Source organism: Chiloscyllium plagiosum, unplaced genomic scaffold (assembly GCF_004010195.1).
Source record: "Chiloscyllium plagiosum isolate BGI_BamShark_2017 unplaced genomic scaffold, ASM401019v2 scaf_14811, whole genome shotgun sequence".
In the NCBI taxonomy this organism is placed as follows: Eukaryota; Metazoa; Chordata; class Chondrichthyes; order Orectolobiformes; family Hemiscylliidae; genus Chiloscyllium; species Chiloscyllium plagiosum.
The window spans coordinates 1-25,812 of NW_025212240.1; the positions used below are offsets into that span (position 1 = coordinate 1).

The 25,812-nt window shown below is 39.6% G+C and overlaps 1 protein-coding gene and 1 long non-coding RNA gene across 3 annotated transcripts; both read right to left on the reverse strand.

Moving 5' to 3' along the window:
* Nucleotides 1-646: 646 nt before the first annotated feature.
* On the reverse strand, nt 647-5,738 carry LOC122547343. 2 transcript variants are annotated; one of them, XR_006310977.1, is made up of 3 exons: nt 5,514-5,738; nt 2,420-3,317; nt 647-945 (listed from the first exon to the last, which is right to left on the reverse strand). It is a non-coding gene; the product is annotated as an uncharacterized LOC122547343 (long non-coding RNA). The 2 variants fall into 2 exon arrangements; XR_006310976.1 differs by lacking the exon at nt 5,514-5,738 and having other exon boundaries at nt 2,420-5,507.
* A 1,712-nt stretch (nt 5,739-7,450) lies between these two features.
* Nucleotides 7,451-13,595, reverse strand: LOC122547342 (calmodulin-1). The gene is made up of 6 exons (XM_043685980.1): nt 13,471-13,595; nt 11,558-11,588; nt 10,450-10,593; nt 10,265-10,371; nt 9,322-9,457; nt 7,451-8,111 (listed from the first exon to the last, which is right to left on the reverse strand). The coding sequence occupies exons 1-6, from the start codon at nt 13,471-13,473 to the stop codon at nt 8,083-8,085; spliced, it is 450 nt and encodes a 149-aa protein (XP_043541915.1). The 5' UTR covers nt 13,474-13,595; the 3' UTR covers nt 7,451-8,082.
* Between the last annotated feature and the right edge of the window lie 12,217 nt (nt 13,596-25,812).

The window sequence follows — 25,812 nt, forward strand, 5'->3', positions numbered from 1 at the left end:
GAGAGAGAGAGAGAGAATGTGAGAGCGATTTTCTTTGACATCATAATGAAACAGTATGAAGTATGTCTCATCCAAACCTGGGCAAAATTGAGAGCAAGATAAGTAAATGTAGCCTGAAGCAAAAATAAAATCACATGCAACTAGTAATAAATGCGCCAGGCAGATGCATCTTAATACATACCAGTTTCACATTATAGATTAACATATGCCTTGGCAACACTCTCCAGAGGCAATAAGAGCACAATCAGTAGGCCGACAAAGCAGGTTTGAAAAGGATGCCCCCAAATCTCATGAGGTAGCTCCAATCGTCTGTCATTCAAAAGTAATGTTTCACTACGACTTGCAATATGAAGAGCAGATGTTTACAAACAAAGTTTTGTCACATTATTTTTGAGGTCTTCGTCACTTCCAGCATAATGAGGAAGAATAAACTTAAAATATTGATTTAAGGAGAACCATTAAGTTTTTAATACATGTTCTGCTATAATGAGCAATTCTACAAAATAACTTTGGTCGTCAAATGATAAATATATTGATGCAATCTCATGGCCAGGAAGAGATAGAAGCTGTGCTCACAACCATGACCAACCAGCAGATTTTAAATACTCCTGAACAGCAAGATTTCAAAAATTTAGATAAATTTGTCTCAAGTTGAATGGAGCTTGTCACTTTTTATTTTTGTTTACTTATTGTGAACATTTTCTACAGGAAGCATTTGTACAATAATTACATTTCAATTACATTTTTAAAAGCAAAATGCAGCTGGGCAACCATTGTATAAAATCAAGATAGCTTTTAATGAGAGGAAGTATTGGAAGTTGTTCTCCTAATGCTAATGATACTTATTGATTTTAGTCATGTAATCAAAAAAGCACATCACTCTATTGTGTTCGGATATCCTTGATTTTGATTCCAAGTTGGGAGTGATATCACGGAGTTTTCCATCTGGTTATGAATAAAGAGAAATAGAAACAGGGTGGAATCTCACTTGCGGTTGTTTCTTACAAAGCTGCAAGTTCAAACTTTAAAACAAAACTTAAGATTAGAATGTGGGAGGCAATTTGTTCCAGCCAAGCAAGGCGATCCAGTGATATGACAAAGCATAATGTGTTCACTATATTGTACAAATACCAAATCAAAATTTACTGAGTGAACACTTTTAGTTCAGTCATATCTCTATTGACTTCTTGTTATACATACTAGCTTAATTTGGTTCTGATTTCATCTCACCAAATCTCCAAAAAAAGATATATTTTTAAAAATCAAGGCCTATGCAAAAGACACCAATATTCAGTTATGGTTGCAAGAGGCTGCATTTAAAGTTAACCATTCATTGATTAGATATAAAACGAGTACAGGCAAACCCATAAACATAAGCTTAGGACTGCTTGCAGAAGGATTAAAAACACTAACAAAAGGAACAAAATCAAAGTCTAAACATCTAATCAATACTGTTAAGTCCATCAAAATTCCAAACACTTAAGCTTGCCTGTCTCCACACTAGAGGTCATATCTAGTACACTATCAATTCCAAATGATAAGAATAAATCCTTTAAAATGTTGGATAGATGGAAGCTTATGGAGACCAAATTCCCAATGGCAAAGCTGCCCCTTGAGTGTATAATTTTATAAAAGAATCTACTGTAATAGTATTGTCCTATTTCACTATGGGCTATAAGCTATCCTGCAACATGTGAATCTTTTCTCCAATTCCAGCTACATTAAAATAAAAATACATAAGAGTCATAGAGACAGACCAGAAACAGACCCAACTCATCCATGTCGACCAGATATCCCAACCCAATCTAGTCCCAACTGCCAGTATCTAGCCCATATCCCTCCAAACCCTTCCAATTCATATACCCGTCCAATGTCCTGTATTGCCACAACATTACCTCCCAACTCCTGTACTCAATACTCTGACCAATAAAGGAAACACCTTCTTTACTATCCTATCTACTTGCGACTCCACTTTCAAGGAGCTATGAACCTGCACTCGAAGGTCTCTTTGTTCAGCAACATTCCCAAGGACCTTACCATTAAGTGTATACATCCTGCTAAGATTTGCTTTCCCAAAATGAAGCACCTCACATTTTTATCTAAATTAAACTCCATCTGCCATTTCTCAGCCCATTGGCCCATCTGATCAAGATCCCATTGTAATCTGAGGTAACCCTCTTCGCTGTTCACTATACCTCCAATTTTGGTGTCATCTGCAAACTTACTAACTATACCTCTTACGCTCACATCCAAATCATTTATATAAATGATGAAAATTAGTGGACCCAGCACCGATCCTTGCTGCACATATCTAAATTAAAATAAGCAAAAGATCATAGCTTTTAGTTGAGTTATAATAACGACTTTTTTGTTAGCTGCTAGATTTCCTACTTATTTCTATTGTATAATCTACACTTACTTTGACATTCTCTTGACACCACCCTCCCCTAGTTGATGCTTGCTCGGCTGAGGATTTATTCTTTTGCTAGAATAGCGTAAAATAGGTTGACCGTTAGTTAACTCAGCAAACAAAATGCGTTATTGCACAAGTAACTTAAAAATACATAGTCCAACAGCTAAACTTTCTTGCCCCCACTACCTTGCTATTGCGATTCTTTTTAGCGTTACTGATTTCCCTCACGTTGGATCTTATTTCCGATTTGTTGGGTAAACCGTGTTTTTTCCTTGCTATTGTCTCGGTAGCAAGGTTGGCAACACTTGTAGCCATATTAGGACTTCAGATTTTTCGTTGTTTCAAATATACTTCTAACTTCGGAACATCCTTTGTCGAACTCTCCTTTTTAAACCAAAACCATTGTAAGGGATACTGTCGATCAAAATTAAAATTGCTCTCAAAGAGAAAGTGAACACAGCCTTTAAAATCGTGGCAAAAAACGTTTGAAATGAAGTATGGCCTTTAACATGACCAAAATTAACTTATTGCGTTCAGTGATAAGCCACTGTGACGTAAGCTTGCAGATTTTTTTTCGTCGCCAATTACTTCTGCTCGCAGTCCCTTTCCCTGTGAACCAGATAAAACTCCAGATCCTTGTGACAATCTGCACTCAGCCACCAGTAAAATGCACTAGCATCGCTTCTTCCTGCTAAGGTTTACGCAAGTTTTTTGTCCCCCCCGAGGATATTTAGTCAACAAATTTCGAATACGTCCAAAATATCGAAAAACTTAAAATTGCGATGCTTTGGTGTTTCCTTATTTGTTTCACGTGGAACAAATGTAAAGTTTATCAGCAACTTGGAGAGTTCGGGTCCAAAGATCATGTTTCCATTCCACCTCTTCTGAAACTGCATTCTTCTCGCTGAAATGAATTCAGGAATAAGCTAGCAGTTACCAATTTTCTAAATTTCATCACACGATATACGTGGTACTTCTGGGATTAATTTATGCAGGCAAACTGATATAAAAACACACCTCCAACTTAAGCACGCAAGAGGTGGTCTCGGTCAGAGGAAAAATAAAGTCACCAAAACATTGAAAAGGCTGTTTCCTTCCAAAAAAATGTTGCTCATTCTAAACAGGAGACAATTCTGTCGAGTCAAAAGTTTGTAGCTCAAGACAAAACACAACATTTCAAGTGCAACGTTGTGGGACTGCTAGAGTACCAGAGAAGCCATTTTTCGAAAGAGAAATAATTCACATGGAGGTGAAGAATCTAGGTCCATCATTGATTAAAAACAGCTTGGAATGGGTTTTGCTCAATAATCGACCAAAACTTCTACCAACGTGATCGCTATTTTGGGACGTGGATTGCTACAAGAGTTCTAGCTGGAAAGTCACCAGCTATTTTCCAAAACAAGCTCCATATACTACCTACAAAGGATTTGGTCAAGAACAGGTAAAAGGCTAGTGTTATACAAGTAATTTAATTTCCATTTATGAATACCCAATGTTTCCCACAGTAATTCATCATGGGAAAAATAGAGATATTGGAAGGAAGAGACAGCTGGACCACATGACGGTGAAACAAGCTTCACAAACACAAAACAGCCAAGTTTCCAGTCAGCCAGTCATTATCTTTAAAATCACAGAAAATGCAATGCTGTAACTGTATCGGGGAAGGCATGATTACTAGGCCTAATTGCTTATTATTTTAGTATTTTCCACCAACTTCAGACTTCCAGCATCTACAATATATTTAATGCTGTTTTAAAAAACATTTCAAACAAAACTATGTAATTTAACAATGAACCAATTCAATGTTTCACTGCCTTGTAAGATTATGCCAATAATGTTAAAATTGATACAATGACCTCAGTACTTATTCCCATATAAGCAAAACTCAATACAGAGTATTGGATAGTCAACAAATTTGATAACTAAATTAAAATTAGTTGAGGTAAGGCTAATAGTTACCTTGCACAAGGGGTGTGTGCGCACGCACAGGGGGGCGGGGGGCAAAAAGAGAGAGGGAAAGAGGGAAGAGAAAGAAAGAAGAGAGAAGGTAGGGAAAGAGAAAAGTGGACAGAAGGAAGGGTAGAGCAGAGGTGCGCTATGATTATTTTTTTTTTTTTAGTTACCACAAAGTTAGTGCACTCTCTGTAATGGAAAGAAAACAGGGTTTCCAAAATTTGCACTCCAGTCACCAGAACAGCACTTGTAACCAGGGATTTTTTTTAAAAAACCTTATGATCCAAGAATGGCTATAATTAACCTTAAAACTAGCACAAATGCTATTCCCAGTGATTGGCTCCTGGGAGACCAGGCACTTTTTATAAAACAGCAAGGTTTAAAAAAAAAGATACAAAATGAGCACAACCCAAATGAAGTAGACAAATTCACCCAGTGAAATTGTACTGAACAAGTTCATAAGCAGTATTATTTATATATTCTAAACATTCATTTGCTAATAAAATCATTGGAGTATATTACAAAAGTTACTTTCTCCAGATTGAAGTTGTTAAAGTTCCCAAATGCATCAAACAGTGCAATATTACAAATTTCACATGCAGTGACTTACAAACTTATACCAACGACAGAATGCTTTTGCTTGTGCACATTAGCAGAACTCCAAATGAATGGGCTTTAAAATATTAAATAGAAACAGGAAAGTGCATTTGAAAGGGAAGCAAAAATACAAAAGTCATGTATTGAGGAGGACTCCAACAAACCTAGGGCTTCATAAAAACTTGGATAACAGGTTGATGAATCATATGAAAATTGAAAGAACTACAGATGCTGGAAGTCAAACAAAAATTGCTGGAAAAGCTCAGCAGGACTGGCAACATCTGTTGAGAAATCAGAGTTAATGTCTTGGGTACAATGGAGTTCAAGGGTCACTGGACCAGAAGTGTTAAATGGCTTCTCCTCAAATGCTGCCAAACCTGTTGAACCTTCCCAGCAATTTGTTGATGAAACAAAAGCACTGCCTGAGTCTACAAAGAATCAGAGAGTACCAACATATATTATACTACATAGTCATAAAAGCAGTGGTTAGTTCTCAGCTAGAGAGCAGTAGCCACTTCTAGACATCTTGGACACCAGTTAGTGTCTTTACCTGTAGCTATACCTCAGAGGGGCAGAGTGTAGAAGTGCCTTAGAAGGGAAAAGGAAGAAAATTTAGTATTCAAATTGAGGGGTTTGAACAGAACAGACAAGAAATGTTTTACACAGTTATTACAATAGAGAGATACATAGCAAGTTTCAGTTTGCCGAGCTGGAAATTTGTGTTGCAGACGTTTCGTCCCGTCTAGGTGACATCCTCATTGCTTGGGAGCTTCCTCCGGAAAGATCACAGAAGCACTTCCTCAGTGCTTGGGAGCCTCCTGTGATGTCACCTAGACAGGGGACGAAACGTCTGCAACAAATTCCCAGCCCGGCGAACAGAACCACAACAACGAGCTCCCGAGCTACAAATCTTCTCACAAACTTTGAGCAAGTTTCAATCTGGAATGCTCTACTGGAAAAGGCTACCAAATGAGAATTGAATTTGAAAAACTGGGATGAGAATAAAAAGTGGCCAATTCATTCTAGAAAATTGAGGCACAAAGGGCTATTGCAAAATTTGATAAGCATTTAGTCATTTGCTTAAAAATGGATTCTTCAAATTTAATTGAAGAGTCAATGCCTTTACAGTACACTATTTCAGATTGTGATCACTTAAGCTTGTTGATCTTGAGGCAAGACAAGTTCTGTATTATGTTGAAATGCTCAGGTAAAGTAACTTCATTCTCTTTTGGGCAAGAATTAGCAATATTACCACTCAAATCTTCTTGCGTATTAGATTTCCCAAACTTCACTTTAGAAGTGTGGATTTTGCATTTGGACCATCTTTAAACCATGGATAAATTTAACATTTGAAGTCTCCAGCAATAAGGAAAGATCAACTTATACTGACTTGGGAGTTGAAGATAGGAATTTGAGTGCTGTAGCTTTTAAAATGTTTTAGTTTTTTTTTTAAATTAAAAAGGAGATAATGCATACAGACAAAGCCAGTGTTTGGAGAGAAAGGTGCTTTCTAGAAAGCTTGTGGTAAACAGTTTGAATGAAGCTGATACTACGTAGCAGCCTGAAATGGTGTTGAAGCAATTTTTTTTGTAGCTATGACAAAAATGGTCCTTTATAGTTTTTGTTTTAAAAGACTTTTTTTCCAAAGACCCAAAAGCAGAATACTGAGTACTTTCCTAGGTCATATGGGCCTCCATCTACCAAATCCCTTATACAGCACTTCATCCTTATAATGGGTAACACCCTAGAATCATGCAACAGGGGTACTATTTACTCTGAAGATGTATTGCAAGATTGAAATGTTTCATCAAGCAGCAGTTCTACATTTTGCATGAGAGAACTGTCAACAGACAAAATTTACCTGAGCATTTCCGCAAAAGCTTAAGGCAGACCAGCATGAAAGTAATCACAAGGAATGATTCAAACTGTAAAAATGCAAACTCAACCTATTTCAAGTAATAATTTAGCAATACTAGATGCAAAAATGTTAGCCTTTACCCAAAGATTTTGCAACTGTTCATATTGCCACTTCATTCAAAATGAGATTTCTCCAGTTTCATGCAAGAGTGAATGTAAGCAAATAAGCAACCAAAAAGATTGCTTTATTCAGTTTCCCAAAATGCATGGGAGAAATCAGTTAATATTTGGATCAGGTGACCCTTCCTGAGGGATTCTGCAGTTCTGAGGAAGGGTCACCTGATCTCTCCAGATGCTGCCAGACCTGCTGAGCTTTTCTGCTTGTTTGATTAACTGCAGTTCTTTCAATATTTAAGATGCACTGAAGCATTGATATCCACAACATGAGTATTAGCATAAAACTGAACCAAGAGGAGCTAAATGTTAGGAGCCAAAACATTAAAGGATTTGATTGACTGATCGGACACAAGAACTGATCACATTTGCCTGAAGATCTGGTACAAAATTTATAGTCTCCAAGTCTATTGTCTGCTACATCAGAAACAAATATCAACTACAAAACAAAACAGCTATTTTGGGTAAATTGTTTTATTGGAAAAAAATATACAACTTGGAATGGATTTCAGGCATGTCAGTGCCAAAGCAGATTTCAGAAAGAACTAAGTGGCTAAACAAAATTTTGAAAGAGCACAGTAAGAAAACAAGAATGCTTCCTTGAAATGGAACAGCAAATACAAAAAAAGTTTTAGTGTACGAGTACCTGGATGATACACCCGTTTTGCTATAGTGCAATGCTGAGAAATTTTAGGCTCTGTCCTTACTCCAGGCAGAGTGAAAACTCTGCATTTAAACAGCAATGCAACACATGCTGATAGTCAGCCATGTCCTCACAGCAGCATACCCAGATGATCCCTCGTTAAACCACAAGTCCTTATGTAGCTTTGAATGTGTAGAAGAGCTTGGATGCACTTCAAGATAAAGCCACATGCAACTTTTGTTACACCAAAGTCTTGTCTCAAATGCAAAAAGAAACAATGACAAGATATTGAAGGAAAACATGGACTGTAACTCTACCCACTATACATGCATATGTTTTAGACAGTTGGGGCAGGAGAGAAACATTACAGAAATTACAAACAAAGGAAAGGCAAATAAACAATGTTTTTTTACAAGAAAATTAAAAGGTTTTCTGTACAAGATCTTCACTTTGCAGTCATCATTTGTACGAACTCTGGAATAAAAAAAAGAAACTGTTAAACTGGGACCCTACCTTAGTTTCCTGAAAGCAATACATTAGACAACTGTCTCTAGACAAGGCTTTAAGTTGGAGTAAACTATGCTTATTAGATCGGATATTTATGCTAAACCCACGGCCTTTGAATACCAAGTATTCCTCCTCCCATTTATAGTCCATCTTAAAACCACAAGCTATTTCAGATTCAAATTACAGTTTATCTTTTAGACATGGGGAGCCATCCAACTTGGTTGTCAAGATATTGACATTTGAGCTATATACCAAATAAAGCAAGCCAAAACATCAAGGCCATTACATGAAATGTAAGGGTTCATTAAATTCAGAGGAGAAACTAGTCAACCATTAAGGTGGTGATAAGACTGGTCTAAAAGTTGATGCTTATCAAGAAACAGTCCACTCAGTAAATTTTAGATAGTTTAAATGGTGGACTAAGAAACAAGATGCACTGCCCCTAAATTAAGGCTAATTCATTTTTAAAATCCAAACCTCTCAGTAACACCCTTGTAAATTTATCACTACTACCTGAAAAGACCCATTCTAAAATTTAGTTTGATTCTCAACTTAATTCATAAGCATGTTTTTAAACACACATGAAAGTTTTTTGATTAATTACAAACATGGGCTATTTATAAAATTCAAAGCTTTTCAGTGTTCATTTGTAGAGTTAAAATCACAAATGAATGGCATTCGAATTCTACATCCATGCCAAACAAAGGAACATAAACATTAGTCATAACCCATTTGGTCAAGCCCTCAGATCAAAATTTGCCTAACACTAAAAATCTATGATTGCTCCAAATGAGCTTCATATTTAGTTGAAATTAGTAATATTACATTCTTAAATCTATGTTAAACATATGGATGTGAAAAATATTCTTTGGGTCAGGACACCCAGCAATGGTTACATGAAGTTGTAGACTTCTGGCAAACCTGTTAACACTAAACAGCAGACATTCCATCAGCAAGGACATTCAACAAAAACATACACAGGAATGTGTCATTGACAACTTGTCCCAAGTCTTTGAATACCAACAAATTGAGGAAGAATTGAAAGCTTAAATTTAGAAGCCTCTCCAGTCAAAGTTTAAGATGGAATAATTTAGTGCTGTAGACCTGGGGATAAAACAAAAACTTTCGTACAAATAGATTTAAAAAATGGCAACTTTTTGAATAGCAGGAAGCCTACCTTCATAGTTCACTTGACCATCACCATCAATATCTGCTTCTCTGATCATTTCATCAACTTCTTCATCTGTCAATTTTTCTCCAAGGTTTGTCATTACATGACGAAGTTCTGCAGCACTGATGTAACCATTACCATCCTGCAGGTCAAAATTAAGTGACAAGATTTTAACTTTCAAGCTCAACTCATGATAAAAAAGTTAACATGACAACCAAAGAGTCACAAGATGAAGTGAAGTAGCTCACAGGGTAGACAATATTTAAACCATGATAGTGGCAACATGCCTCAAAGTTAGAACAGAGTGCATTCTAGTCTGGACTGGGCCAGCGCAATGTAGACTGACCTGCACCAAATAACACTATGATAGCAATATACTTGAGGCAGCACTTTCAGCTGTAAGCTGAAGTGAAAGTCTTGTCCACAAAAGACGTACAGATCATTCAGTATGATTCAGGAGCTTGCCCACTGGCCAATATTATCCTCCAAAATTCCAAGTTTCTGGTTCTTATCACTGGCCATGAAATGCAATTGCTGATGACAAATTGGCTACTACACTCTTCATTGTAGGCACTGGGTACAGTGTTTTGGAATATCCTCAGGTGGTGGAAAAGTTTTCCATTCAAAAGCCAGAATGTAAATTTAGCCTCCATTAACAGTCTATATTCACTAGCTTCAGTGATCTGATGTGAAGCAATCTAATCCAGTTTATACTGACCCTAGGACTGCAGTAAAATGATTCAGATTTGATACTGTTATGAATGAGACCAAAATTATATGGAAGTCACACTGAGGCTGTGAAACACTGGCCTTGCCAAGGTTCCTGGGACAAATTGCCCTGAACTGATCCAGATAGTGAAATGCAATATTCTATTCACTATTGGAGGAAAATTTGTATCCCAGCAAACAGTGTCAAGTATTTAAATCAGAAATAGTATGTTCACCATACCTTATCAAACACTCTGAATGCTTCTCTGATTTCTTCCTCACTATCTGTATCTTTCATTTTTCTTGCCATCATTGTCAGAAATTCTGGAAAGTCAATTGTTCCATTTCCTGCCAAAAAATCAGGAGTTAGTAAAAACAGATGCACAACAATGAAAACACCTGGTACACAAAGTTTTTACTCCTTACCATCAGCATCAACCTCATTAATCATATCCTGTAGTTCTGCCTCAGTTGGATTCTGGCCTAGAGATCTCATCACTGTTCCAAGCTCCTTTGTTGTTATGGTGCCATCCCCATCTTTGTCGAAGAGTGAAAAGGCCTCTTTGAACTCTACAGCGAGAGGAAAAAGGAAAAATTTAGCTTTGTGAAGAGGCACGCTTACGTAGTAAGCGCCAAACATATTTGGATTGTCATGTTAAAGCATTTAGCTCAAAGTTAGTTACCCTAAACTAAACTAGAGTTTCAAGTGTCACTTTAACCAATGGCACAAGGACATGGTTGGAGATAAGCATCACTAGTTGATGAGTCAATAAAGTGGACATTTCCTAGATCTTAAAATCATTTGAATGTAAAAAAATATTAAAAATCCCAGCTTCAAAAAAATTAGTACTGCCAATCTAAATCTAACTTTGGCAACTACACAATTTTGACAGTTGTGCCAAATCAAGTGACCAGAGTATAACCCTGTAGCACACTATGAATCGTAATAAGTACAAACAAGGTTTCTGCTAATTAAAATGGCAATACAAGTCAGAAGTTAAGTGCAGCACCATCTCAATGCTCTTTCCTTAGAGGATGAGAGAGTTCTACCAGAGAAAAAAAAAATTCAGGTAATACCAATACATTTCAAGAATTCTGGATGTACTTGAACTTTAAAGATAGCAACTTATGTTATCAGAAGTGTAAATCATGCTTCAATAATTCATCTCCCTTCTACTGTACTTTGCTATCACCTATGACTTAGTACAGCTAAGTTCAAAAGTGCACAATACATAAAGTGGTCCAATTTAATTGAGAGCTTGCAATTTTGAATTAATCCACCACGACCTTCTCCAAGTAACCTGCTTATCAATTTAGCTTAAATCAAGGTCCAGCTCCACAACTTTCGTGCACTCCCTCCACTAGATTTCTGCATACTGTAATTTTCAGACCACAAGGAATTAATGTACAAATTCCTTTAGTATTTAAACTGCTAGGGCTTTCACCCACATGCTCTGGTATGCTTTCCTTAAATAAAAAGGGATCTTCAAAACAGAACAACTGCATATTTAGTGTTAATATTTAATACACTTACCAGCAATTTGCTCTTCTGTTAGTTGATCAGCCTAAAAATGTAGACAGTTACAGATTAGGCACCATTCATACATCAGGCCATAAAATCAACTGGTGAAGTCACAACCAGGCCAAAATGATTCATTTTCAGAACTGGACTAAAGTTCCATTCAATCTTTTTTTAAAAAAGTATCACGTTTATAAGAATCATTGATGCTGAAGCAATCTTACCAGAGGGCTTGCATAAGTCTCAAGACAAATTACACTGCCTTAAAAGCACTCCAGTTTCACACCAAGCAAACCACCTTAAATGGCAACGCCTTGCCAGCAACATTAAAACTAATACATTTCTGGGACACCAAGTTTATTGCAAGCTGAAGCCAGTATTACAGGTGAACACTATACTTCAAGTAAAACCCATTACTGGCCCTCACTTCTATTTAAAAGTGGTTACAAAGAAATGTTTGTAATGAAACTGAAGATTTAATGGCTACATGTAAAGATAAACAGCATTTTAAAAAAAACTGATTCGACCAAGCTATGGGCAATATCGACATTGATTTAAAACCTCAGTTGAGATGCCGCCTGATTCAGTAATATTGAATGCAAGTGGTTCTTTCATTGTGCATCCACACAAGTCAAAAATCCAAAAGGACAAGCAGCCAATAATTGGGCGAGGGATTAAAAAACGATAAACCAAAAGCAGCAGTAGCAGGGGAAGGGCTCAAATTCCACAAAACCTCAATGCGGGCGATCCCACCGTAAAACCATTGAGTTTCCGCTCCAATGGGAAAAAAAACGACAGTTTTTCAGCAAGAAAATTAAATCGGGAGCGGAAAAATGTCACAGGGTGTACAACGCCTATAGGCACAATACCTCCCCCGATACAGCTTAAAAAGAAAAGAAAAAAAAACCAACGCGGAAGAGCAAGTTAAAGACGGCGACAGCTTTCAAATCCCAGTTGTCGCCAACGGGTAGAGAGCGCCATCGGCAAGTGGCACTCGTTGAGGAGAGACTCTCCCATCCTAGAGCCTGCAGTTTGCTCTCCTCTTACTGCACTGCGCGCCTCCAGCCGGAAGTGCCGATAATTTAAAATCGGCCATCTCCGGCCGGGAGGCAGGCAACGCTCTCCATTCTCCATCCTCTCTTCCCCCCCCCCCCCCCCCGAGCTGGCAGCTATTAAACCTTCGACACCCGAGGATCGGTGGGGGTGGGGGAGGAAGTGGCCCCGCTCGCCTCACGTGCACCCCCTCCTCCTCCTCGGCAGCGGTTACCGCGCGGGCTCGCGCTACCTGCCCACGCCCCCCCCCCCAAACCCTGGCCGCGAGACGCTAACGGTCCAAACCGCCGCCGCTTCAAATCAGCGGCTTCAAACGCCAAAGGGGCGGAGGCGGCGAGAGGAATCCGGGCTCAGCGGGAGAGAGAGAAAACAAAAAGGGCAGCGCGGAATCAGGTGAGGTCACCGCCAGACAAAAGACTGAGCGGGAGGGAATGATTGAACATATTTCGGAGGACGGAAGAAAGAAGGGGCGATAGAAAAAAGTGACAACCTTCTCCTTCATCACCCTAGAGCGAGAGAAAGGGGCGAGGAAAAGAAACCACTACCATTGCCGGATATACTACGACTTCTCCCACCCATCCCCCCCCGAGCAGACTAAAACTGAGGAAAAAAAAACTAAAATAAAAGCCTTAATCGGGTGTTTGAGGGCGGCGCAACGGCTAAGTGGGCCACGCTGCACCGGTTCTCGGCCACCCTGTTCCATTCTCCCGATAGTGGGGGAATAAAACCAATCCAAAATTCCACCTGCCGTCTCATCCAGCGGAGAGCAGTGGTGTGTGTATGTGGGGTGGTGGAAAATAAACGTGCCAGAAGAGCAAAGAATAAATCCAGTCGACTCCTTAGGAAGATCCAGTGGAAGGTGAAACGGCACTCACCATTTTTGCACCGTTTTGAACTGGCTGCCGATCGCCTGAACCAAGGCTGAAGTCCTCTCCTCCCTGGCCACCACTGACTATAAACACCCCGCTCACAGCGACTGCTTAACACCGCTGTGCTACCGTATCCCTCCGCTTGGCCACGCCCACCGCGCTCTCCGCGGATCGCCCCTCCCTTTCTCACCCCATCAGCATGAAAAAGGTCCTTGGCCCCACCCCCATCCCATCTCCGGGAGGCTTAAAAGCAAATTTCCCCATCCCCCAACCTTTAGAATGAACCGGTGATTTAGTCACGCCAGCCGCCCTCATTCTCCACCCCGAGTTATCCCCGTTTTGGGAGGGGATTATTTTCTTCTGCCCCCGCGGAGGCAGATGCAGCCCGCGTGGCGGTGGCAGCTCGGGTCCCTCTGTGGCAGCGCTGATTGGTTGGGCTGTACCTGCAATGCGTCAGTACAAGGCGGCGTCGCGCTGCTGGCTGACGGGCGTGCGCTCCCAGTTTCTCCGTTATTCGGATCGCTTCAATCGGCGGTGCGCATACATAAACTGGGTGGAGGAGGGAATAGAAGTGGGGGAGGTGGTTCTCTGCTTAGCGCAGCACGGTGCGGTTCAGCGCATTACGGCGCTTGGTCTGGCAAGCCTAGGTAGGGGGAAAAAAGACGGACGGGGCAGAATAGCTGATCTTTACAAGCAGCCTACAGCAATAGCACATCAGATAGGCGCTCGACTTCTGCTGGCCCCAGCTTCCTGCTTGCTTGTCATCTTTCTTGCATCAGGACAAAGCTTCTTGTTCCCATTATCTTTGTAGTTCTCTGCAATTGTTCTGATTTCCGTTTCTCGCACACACGTAGCATCAGTTGTTGAACCGAGCGTTTGTTATTAATCTCCCACCTGTGTGTCAAAGTTTCTAGTTATTCCTTGAGTGAGTTTTAACTTATGCGTTGGCTGTTTCTGTCAAGGGTTTGGTTGGACACCCCAATCGAACAGCACATTTTTCGTAGGAAAACTGCTATCGATGGTTATTTTCTAATGGTCGTTACTTTGGATTGTGACTTTAGGTTGTTTGGCGCACGTGTGCCTTACTGAATATATGAATTTACTATGACCAATTATTGTCAGACTATACTTGTTAGCTTTGTCATTCCTTCACAATTATAAGTATATTTTAATATAAAAGGTCTCCTGCATTGCTTTAAATTATTTTTACTATTTAGTATCCAACGAAACTTGACTTTTAACATTGCAAGCTTCACATTTAATTTTTGAGCATTTTGAGTTTATTTTCATATTGCAGCATGCAAGTTATGCAATACTGCAGTTAATAGAATTCCAAAATTTCAAGATTTCTCTATTTTTGTGCGCGTATATAGTGTTCTATGGGTATCCAAGTTTGTGGTGCCATTTAATCTTTTAATTTTGCACAATTTCTCACTGTGTATCTACACAGTATACACTTTTTTTACATATATATGCTATATATTTCAGAACATGGTTATCCACAGATTGCATTTCTTGTGAGGTGGAGAAATATGTCTGAGAAATATATAGATCTGGCAATGGAACATTTTTTTTAATAGCTTGAGGCCCAAGTGCATTGTATAGATTATTTTTGGGTTGCAGACATGGGAACAAAATATTTTTGGCACAATTAAAACTGCATATGCAATATTTACCTTAATATTTCCTCCTTTCCTTCAGTTATGTTGTTACTTTATTAGACAGCTGCACAAAATCATTAACTTATTAAAAGAATGGGGTAGAAGAAATGTGTTAGGGTATCAGCTTACTTCCTATAATTATAATGTCATCAGACTTAATTAGCTACTGGTATTAGTACAGGGGAAAAAAATCACACTTGAGACCACATTGTTGTGTGATGCTTTTAATTCATTACTTAAATCACAACAAATATAACCAAGTAGTTCCTTGTAGTTCAAAATGGTCTCCACTCACTTGCAGAATACAATTTATAACGTATTTGTATTAGTGTTTGTCACAGTTGCAGAAGAACTAAGTGCACAAAAATCAGTTGGGTGATTATATGAAACTATATCCGTAGCTCCCGATGCGGTCTCCTCTACACTGGGGAGACTGGATGCCTCCTAGCAGAGCGCTTTAGGGAACATCTCCGGGGCACCCGCACCAATCAACCACACCACCGTGTGGCCCAACATTTCAACTCTACCTCCCACTCTGCCGAGGACATGGATGTCCTGGGCCACCTTCACCGCTGCTCCCTCACCACCAGACGCTTGGAGGACGAACATCTCATCTTCCGCCTCAGAACACTTCCTCCCACTTATCTCTCCACCCTTCAGGCTCTCTGCCTGTATTCGGCTTTTGCCCGAAATGTTGATTTTACTGCTCCCTGGATGCTGCCTGAACTGCTGTGCTCTTCCAACACCACTAATCCGGAATATGAAACTTCACATCAATTTTGGGCAATAAGTAGTAGCTCTAAATAAGGACCAGGAATCGGCACAGGAGTGGTGAGTTAAAGGACTTACTCCTGTGCTGTATTATATAATTGCATTGATTAAAGTTTTATTAAAAATCCAATGCTAGCATTGGTCAGCTTTTCATCATTTAAACAAACATATAATTATGTCATTAGTGTTTAAGTTCCAGTTTTGGTGCAAATGCCAGTCTTTGATCAATGTCTATAAATGGCACACCAGGGTTACAGTGCTAACAGTGACAGTCTTAACCTAACTAAGAATAAATGCAATGCTCGCATCTTTAAGCATGCACTTTGTCAGAAGATTTAATGTTATAAGAGAATGAGTAAGATATCCAGTAGATTGTCAGAACTTTTAAAGACTAGTTTTACACTAGTTTGGAGTAACAACATAAAACTAGATGTCAGAAGAAATTTGCATATTGATTTAGTTTATTCATTTTGTGGGATGTGGGCATCGCTGGCTGGGCAACATGATTGCCCATCCCTAGTTACCCTTGAGAAGGTGGTGATGAGCTGCCTTCTTGTACTGCTGCAGTGCAGTTGACCCACTATGCCATTAGGGAGGGATTTCCAGGATCTTGACCTAGCGACAGTGAAGGAACAGCAATGTATTTCCAAGTCAGCATGGTGAGTGACTTGGAGGGGAACTTGAAGGTGATGGTGTCCCCATATATTTATTGCCCTTCTAGATGGAAGTGGTTGTGGATCTAGAAGGTGCTATCTGAGGAGCTTTGGTCAATTTCTGCAGTGCATTTTGTAGATAGTACACACTGCTGCTACTGAGTTTTGGTGGTGTAGGGGGTGGATGCTTGTGGATGCAGTGCCAATTAAGTGGGCTTCTTTGTCCTGATCGTGTCAAGCTTCTTGAGTGTTGTTGGGGCTGCACTCATCCAGGCAAGTGGGGAGTATTTCATCACACTACTGACTTGTGCCTTGTAGGTGGTGAACAGGCTTTGGCGAGTCAAAAGGTGGGTTACTTGGTGTATTATTTGTAGACTCTGGCTCTTCTAGCTACTGCATTTATGTGGTGAATCCAGTTGAGTTTCTGATCAATGATAACTCCTAGGATGATGATAGTGGGGGATTCCATGATGAAAACACCTTTGAATGTCAAGGGGTGGTGATGGCCATAACCTGGCATTTGTGTGGCACGAATGTTACTTCTCACTTGTCAGTCCAAACCTGGATAATATCCAGATCTTGATGCATTCAGACACAGACTGCTTCAGTGTCTGAGGAGTCATGAATGATGTTAAACATTATGCAATCACAAGCAAATATTCCCACTTCTGACCTCATGATGGAAGGAAGGTAACTGTTGAAGCACCCGAAGATGGTTGGGCCTAGGGCACTATCCTGAGGAACTCCTGCAGAGATGTCCTGGACTTGGGATGACTGACCTCCAGCAACCATGACCATCTTCCTAATTGACAGTTATGATTCTAACCATAGTCAGAGTTTTCCCAAATACCCGTTGGTTCCAGTTTTGCTAGGGCTCCGTGATGCCACATTTGGTCGAATGCAGCCTTGTTGTCAAAGGCTGTAACTCATCTGTGGAATTCAACTCTTTTGTCCATGTTTGAACCAAGGCTGTAATGAGGTCAAGAGTTGAGTGGCACTGGCAGAACCCAAAGTGGGTGTCACTGAGCAGGTTATTGCTGAGCAGGTCTTGCTTGATAGTACTGTTGATGACACTTTCCACAAAGTCAGAGAGATGTACAGCATGGAAACAGACCCTTCAGTCCAAGTTGTCCATGCCAGATATCCTAACCTAATCTAGTCCTATTTTCCAGCACTTGGCCCATATCTGTCTAAATTATATACCCATCCAGATGCCTTTTAAATGTTGTAATTGTACCAGCCTCCACCACTTCCTCTGGCAGCTCATTCCATACATGCACTACCCTCTGCCTGAAAATGTTGCCCCTTGGGTCCCTTTTAAATCTTTCCCCTCTCACCCTAAATCAATGCCCTCTAGTCCTGGACTCCCCCATCCCCAGGGAAAAGACCTTGCTTATTTATCGTATCCATGCCCTCCATGATTTTATAAACCTCTACAAGGTCATCCCTCAGCTTCTGATGCTCCAGGGAAAACAGCCCCAGCCTATTCAGCCTCTTGCTATAGCTCAAATCCTCCAACCCTGACAACATCCTTGTAAATCTTTTCTGAACCGTTCCAAATTTCACAAGATTCTTCCAATAGGAAGGAGACCAGAATTGCATGGAATATTCTAAAAGTGGCCTAACCAATGTCATGTACAGCTGCAACATGACCTCCCAATTGCTGTATTATCTGGACATTAAATTGAAGTTGTACTGCCATTATATAATAAGTCTGTAACTGATAAAATAATTAAACTTTAATATCACAGTAGCTAGTCAAGGTACTGTGCCAGAGGTGCCCTTCCATTTGGAGTACCATACTAAAAGTCTTCTTTACATGATTGACCCAACTGTATCATTTATTGGCAAGTCCAAAGACCAAAGTGTCAGTCAGTTAAAACAGAGATGAAGAAGTTTTTTTTGTGTCAAAGGATAATAGATTTTGAGGAATTACTTACTGCCAAGGCTCTGGAGGCTGATATTAGGTATATCCAAGTCTGAGGTAGATAAATCTTTAATTAGTAAAGAAACCAAAGGTATGAGGAAAAGACAAATTAGAGTTAAGGATCGTCAGATCAACCATAATCTTGATGAATGGTGGAACAGAGCCTGAATGGCCTACTTCTGCTCCAACAGCCAATGGTTTTTTGGGTGTGCACAATGTCTGCCTTTTCAGATTTGAGTTTTTTTTCTCTTTTGGAGTCATTAATGTGTAGAATTCTCTTCCGCAGAATATAGTGGAGGCTGAGTCATTGAATATACTCAAGACTTGAATTAGGTAGATATTTGACCAAAGGTAGAATCAATGGTTATGGGGACCAGGCAGGAATGTGGAGTGGAGGCCACAAACAAGATCAGCCATCAAATAGCAGAGCAGGCTCAAATGGCCAACTGTTCTTAATTCTTGTTTTCAGAGGCACAAGTTTATATAACCAACTAATTTACTCTTACTTTCAAAAGAATAAAGTGCAGTATTATGGATATCTTTATGAATATTTCAAATAAATGAAAATGTACATTCATCACGACTGAGGTGACTTAAACCATTCAGTATTTTTTTGACAGATACATCTTGCAGAACATTTCTGATTATTCAATTCTGCATTTCATCAAAGGCAGACATTGAGACACTCAAGTCCTGTACCACACCAATCAAACAGGTTTGCAGAAATGACAATATTTGGTTACGTTAATGTAAAACCAAATTAAATCTACAACAAATATCTTCTGATTCAAAAGCTGGATGTTTTATAATATTTATAAATATAATTCAGTTGCATTTGTCATGAAACATATTTATTTAAGTTGCTGAGTTTTTAAATTTTTTTAAATTTGCCCACCTGGGGAAGTGCTGGTTTTGAATAAGTAAATGCATCTTCTAAGTTGGATTGGGTGTATCATTTTAAACATCATTATACTTTGAACATATGTATTTTTAAAAAGAGCAATTCGAAATAATTCAGTGAAATGCTATCTCAGTAATATGCATACTACTTTGTCGAAAGTAAAGTGCTGAAAATGTTGTAAACTTGTAAAATTCTAATAAAATGCGACATTGAATCCAAACCCAAGAAGTGAAATTCTTTCGGCAAATGAAGAACGTAAGACTAACAATAACAGCAAATATGTCACTGAGGTATTTATTACTTATCTACTCGCTTTACAATATATTATTGAACTAGAGGCGAACTTGCCCACATGTGTTCAGTTTCGGGGGAGGTGTTTGTTACCGTGAGTCAGTGGTGCAATGCAGTAACTAGGGTGGAAACGTCACGCATGCGCAGTGGCAGTGGAAAGTGTCTGCCGTGTAAACAGTGGGCAGCTTCGTGGATCAGGACTTCCAGTTAGGAAAGTAGGGAAGTAGAGAGACCATAATTCGCAAGCTGATGAGTTTCACTGTATTTCTACACCATGTAAATAAAGTCCAACCAGGACAGCCCATAGCGTATTCTAACTACTCCTACCAGGAAGAACGGACTCTCTCTGTCTGCACCAGGAGGAGAAACTGTAAGCAGACCTAGTGAACTAAAGGTTTGAACTGCCAGACAGCAGACAGGACAGCGTTTATACAAAAAGACTTTTGTGTCACGGACGCTGCAACTGAGGCAAGCCAGTGTTTAAAAGGGTACCCTCCTCCCGAAAAGGGAACTATTAAAAGGGATGCCTCTAAATAACAAAATCCGTAAGGATGCGCCCCACATGGTGGGACAAAACTAAAATAAGTCAAATGCAAGAAACAAGATTTAAAAAGGCAAAAGTGAAATTTAAAATGGAGGCTGCGACGTGTTTGCTGAGGAATGTTTACAAGCTAGAAAACCTGATACAGCAAAAACTAAGCAGATGCGAAAACTGCAGGTCAATAAGCTTGAGGGAAAAGTTAAGTCCTTAAGGATACTGATTTCATGAGATTAGGTGACTAACACAGTAATAGACTCTGTAAATTAATATATAGCTCAATACAGAGGATTGAAGGAATCAAAATACTGGCTACATTTTGGCTCGGTGGAGACGTCTGCAAATCAGACGTTATGGTTTTAAGCCTCACCTGCGATACTGGAGCACGTCCAATCAATTGTCATGCATCCTGTAGTGCAAGCTAGCACATCGTAGCCTCATATGTGACTTTTTCTATTAGTTTATTAGTGTACCATCCATTCTATTAAGATGGGAGACTATGACTGCAGGAGCTGGAGACTGCAGCGGCTAATTAACACTATGTATTCCAACTGCAGAGGTAGGCAGTATTACAACGTGGGGAAATGTGCTCATCTAACGTTAAAACATATGAAGAGGAAACAATAGCAATCATTTGTTCATTTCAGCTCAATACACATTAAATAAGAAATGACGGACATTTTCAAAAACTGCCTGAGTGCATACTGACTCTTACATATTCATCACATCCATTTAGCCTTACTTTTTCATTAGATTAAAACGACATGTTTTATGATACATTCAATTTCATTGAATAACAAAATTGTGAATAGCAACTAATCAGATTGCTTAATTGAAATGAACTTTTTAACCTTGAATACCAGTTAATATTTGTCATGTATCAAATATATTTCCCAACAAGATATAAACACCATCCATCAGGCAGATGTCAATCGAAGGTATTTTCAATAGCAAGATGGACTGCTTATTTTGGAACATTAAGATTTGTGTTTGGAGAACACGTCTTCCAAGCCTAATAGTCATCAAAGGAAAGCAGTAGTTTATAGACACCAACTGCAGAAAATGCTGGAGAAACTCAACAAATGTGGCAACATCATGGGAGAGAGAAACCAGGGTTAATGTTTCGAGTCTAATGTGGTTCTTTTTCTGAACTTCCAGAGGGGAGCTATATCAGACTTGAACACCTGTTTTTCTCTTCAAGGATGCTGCCAGACCTGCTGAGTTTCTCCAGCATTCTGTATGTCTGTATTGGATTACCAGTATCCACAGTATTTTGCATTCAATTTTCTGACCTCCCCTTTCAGTTGAACTGTTCCAAACAGGTTTTTTTTGCATTTGGTTAATCATGAGACACAGTCACACAAGGCTGCAGACAGTCTTTAACAACAGAACATTCTTTTTACACCAAAAATAAAAACACAGGGCTATATGTACATAAAAGACAGTTAAAATATTTCAAAGCAAGCACCAGAACAAGTTTCAATCTGTTTCCCAGTATCATTCATTACAGAGACCAAATCCCACAGAATTTTCACTCCTATCACAGCTTTAAAATATTTACTTAACTGACTTTCCCTAGTTTCTTTGTCTTGGAGACAATTTTGTCATTCCTATCTGAGTCTGTGGTATGAACCTCACATAAATCTGATGGCCTGAAGGGTATAGGGAGAAAGTGGAAAAGGGCTACTGAATTGAATTATCCACAATGATCAGACTGAATGGAAGAGCAGGGTCAAAGGGCTGAAAGATCTACTTTTGCTCCTATTTTCCACGCTTCTATGTTAAGCAAATTTCTTTGGGTTAAATTTGTAAGGATGTTTGTTTAATGGGTAACATCATGTAGCCAAAGATGCTTTTTCTGGCCTATTCACACAAATCAATTTATGAGTCTGCAATAGCTTTTGTAGAACAGAAGTCTGTGGATGCTGGAGATCTGAAACATAAACATTAATTGTTGGAGAAACTCAGCAGGTCTGCAGCATCTGTGGGAGGAAACAGGGTTAATGTTTTGAGTCCAGTGACTGTTCGTCAGAACTGCTTTTGTAGTTTTTGTACGTCATTTTGATAGCTTTCTGGAAGATGGCATTATATTCTATTTAACTTTTTATGCTCATCCATTACCCAATTTGATTGCCAGAGAATCAAGCTTTCAGTTAAAAAATTCTGAATTATTTTCCAATTACAAATATGCAAAAGTAATTGGAAGTAGACCCTTTGACCTACTAAGATGTTGGCTGATATTTGTTCTAATATTTTTATTTCTAGTACTACTGTAAGTACAATTTTTACCTGACTGCTCTACCTGTTGTAATATCTCTTTAACTAGTCACCATGACACACTCACTGATTTTCCTTCCGTTTAGAGTACTAACAAGGTAATTCATATTATTGAGTTTCCTTTTTAATTTGATATATTTCAGCAAACCTTACTTTTAATGGTTCCCCAGAGACAGGTAATATTATTAACGTCTGTCCCCTGCAAAAAAATTCAGAATTTCAGCCTTTTAATCTGCTGTAGTTTTCATTATATATTCAGCACTTCAAATACTGTTGGCCAGCTCTCACATTTTGGTTAGTTTATGTTTGAAACTTGAAACATGGGTCAGAAATATGGTCATTGAGCTTTGGTTTATGAATTTTTTCTGTAATCAATTTAAATGGTCCTCCCACCTCATGTCCACGTATTAGTTCAAAAGGACTGAATTTGGTTGACCCATAAGGGACATCCCTAACAGCAAACGTTATCAAGGGAATCTCCTTTACTCAATTATTGTGACATTCCTGACAATAAACTCTAATCATGGTCTTCAAAGTTTGATGTCATCACCTCTTTGAGATTGTGGATGAAAAGCTGAAGATATGAATTATTTTTTACTCTAACTGTTCATAACTTCTTTAAATATTTATGATTACAATAAGGTTTAAATGTTATTCCTTTGGGTAATGCTTATCTTGTAAAAAAAATTGATCCAACATTTCCAACACCATTTTTTCTCCCAAGTGCACTGTTTTGGGAAAAATTGTTGAAATATCCATAATTACTTCTATTAGTTTTTCAACCTCTCTCAGTGAGGCCAATAGTTTGAACCAGCCAGGTCACTCCCCAGGCCAAAATCAATTCCTTCTAAGGAATTTGTTGCACTACTGCAACTTGAGCATCTCCACTGACTACTAGGGAAGTGATTGCTGGGCCCCTTGCTGAGATATTTGTATCATTGATAGTCACAGGTGAGATGCAGGAAGACTGGAGGTTGGCTAACATGGTGCCACTGTTTAAGAAGGATGGTAAGGACAAGCCAAGGAACTATAGACTGGTGACCCTGACTTCGGTGATGGGCAAGTTGTTAGAGGGAATCCTAAGGGGCAGGATGTACATATTTGGAAAGGCAAGGACTGATTAGGGATAGTCAACATGGTTTTGTGCCTGGGAAATCATGTCTCACAAACTTGATTGAGTTTTTTGAAGAAGTAACAAAGAGGATTGATGAGGGCAGAACGGTGGATGTGATCTATATGGACTTCAGTAAGGTGTTTGACAAGGTTCCCTATGGGAGACTGGTTAGCAAGGTTAGATCTCATGGAATACAGGGAGAACTAGCCATTTGGATACAGAACTGGCTCAAAGGTAGAAGACAAAGGATAGTGGTGGAGGATTGTTTTTCAGACTGGAGGCCCATGACCTGTGGAGCGCCACAAGGATTGGTGCTGGGTCCACTTTTTTTCGTCATTTATGTAAATGGTTTGGATGTGAGCATAAGAGGTATTGTTGGTAAGTTTGCAGATGACACCAAAATTGGAGTTGTAGTGGACAGCAAAGAAGGTTACCTCAGAGTAAAACGGGATCTGGACCAGATTGGCCAATGGGGTGAGAAGTGGCAGACAGAGTTTAATTTAGATAAATGTGAGGTGCTGCATTTTGGAAAAGCAAATCTTAGCAGGACTTATACACTTAATGGTAAGGTCCTGGGGAGTGTTGCTGAACAAAGAGACCTTGGAGTGCTCCTTGAAAGTGGAATCAAGGGTAGATAGGATAGTGAAGAAGGTGTTTGGTATGGGAGGTCATGTTGCAGCTGGATATTGGTTAGGTCACTTTTGGAATATTGTGTGCAATTCTGGTTTCCTTCCTATCGGAAAGATGTTATGAAAATTGAAAGAGTTCAGAAAAGATTTACAAGTATGTGGCCAGGGTTGGAGGATTTGAGCTAGAGGGAGAGGTTGAACAAGCTGGGGTTGCTCTCCCTGGAGCGTGGGAGGCTGAGGGGTGACCTTGTAGAGGTTTATAAAATCATGAGGGACAAGAATAGGATAAATAGACAAAGTGTCTTCCCTGGAGTGGGGGAGTTCAGAACTAGAGGGCATAGGTTTAGGGTGAGAGTGGAAAGATATAAAAGGGACCCAAAAGGGGCAACATTTTCACGCAGAGGGTGGTACATGTATGGAATGAGCTGCCAGAGGAAGTGGTAGAGGCTGGTATGATTGCAACATTTAAAAGGCATCTGATGGATATATAAATAGGAAGTGTTTGGAGGGATATAGGCCAGGTACTGGCTGGTTGGACTAGATTAAGTTGGGATATCTAGTCGGCATGGATGAGTTAGACCGAAGGGTCTGTTTCCGTGCTGTATATCTCTATGATTCCAATTCACTCTTTTAATCCAACTTTATAAATTGGGACCAGTTTTTAACCCCCATTAAGATATGACAGGAGAGAATTAGTCCTCTCCACTATGTGCAAACTGAACAAGGCACAAGTCAAGGCTGTGGTGGGTGGGGCAGGTGTGGTGTGACAGCGTGGAGAAAATCAGGACAATGCAGAACCAACATACTGTTGTCAGTTTCTGAAGTAATTAAAGTCAATATAGGGACCGCAAGGTTGTCAAGTGCCTAAATGGAAAATATTATATTGTTTCTCAAGCTGCTTTGTGCTTCATTGGAACTTAGCAGCAAATACTGATCAGAAGTATTAGCATGAGAGGAGGATAGTTTATTGAAATGGCAAGCAATTGGAAAGTCAGGGTCATTCCTGAAGACAGAGAGGAGGTGTTTCTGCAAAATGGCCACCTGGTTTGCATTTGGTCTTGTCAATGTAAAGGAGACTGCATTGTGAACAGTGAATAGTCTAAATTGAAAGAAATGTAAGTACAGCCCTATTTCACCTGGACGGAGCGTTTGGGAAATGAGGAGAGAGGAAATGAATGTGCAAGTGTTATGCATTCTGTGATTGCATGGGAAGGTGCCATAGTGGAGCGAGGAAACTCTATAAGTGGTGGAGGAGTGGGCCATAGTGTCACGGAGAGAACGGTCCCTGTGGAACGCTGACCTTAGTGGTGAAGTGACAATGTGTTTGGTTGTGTCATTTTGCTGGAGGCGGCGGAAATACTGGTGGATGATCCTTTCAATGTGGAAACTAGTGAGGCAGAAAGTAAGGAAAATGGGAACTGGGAAGGAGGGGAAAGAGGGAGGGCAGAAGTGCAGGAGATGGGTCAGAAGGCCCTGTCAACCACAATGGGGGGTGGAGTCCTCAGTTGAGGAAAAAGGATGATATGTCAGAAGCATCCTGGCTTTATCATCAGAACAGATACAATGGAGACTGAGAATCTTGGAGA

What these genes read in the sequence shown, in the direction of transcription:
- LOC122547342 (XM_043685980.1), bottom strand. An exon ending in AACAGAAGAGCAAATTGCTG is followed by an intron (nt 10,594 to 11,557) that starts GTAAGTGTATTA and finishes CTCTCGCTGTAG; the next exon opens with AGTTCAAAGAGGCCTTTTCA. An exon ending in TGGTCAAGTGAACTATGAAG is followed by an intron (nt 8,112 to 9,321) that starts GTAGGCTTCCTG and finishes TTTTTATTCCAG; the next exon opens with AGTTCGTACAAATGATGACT.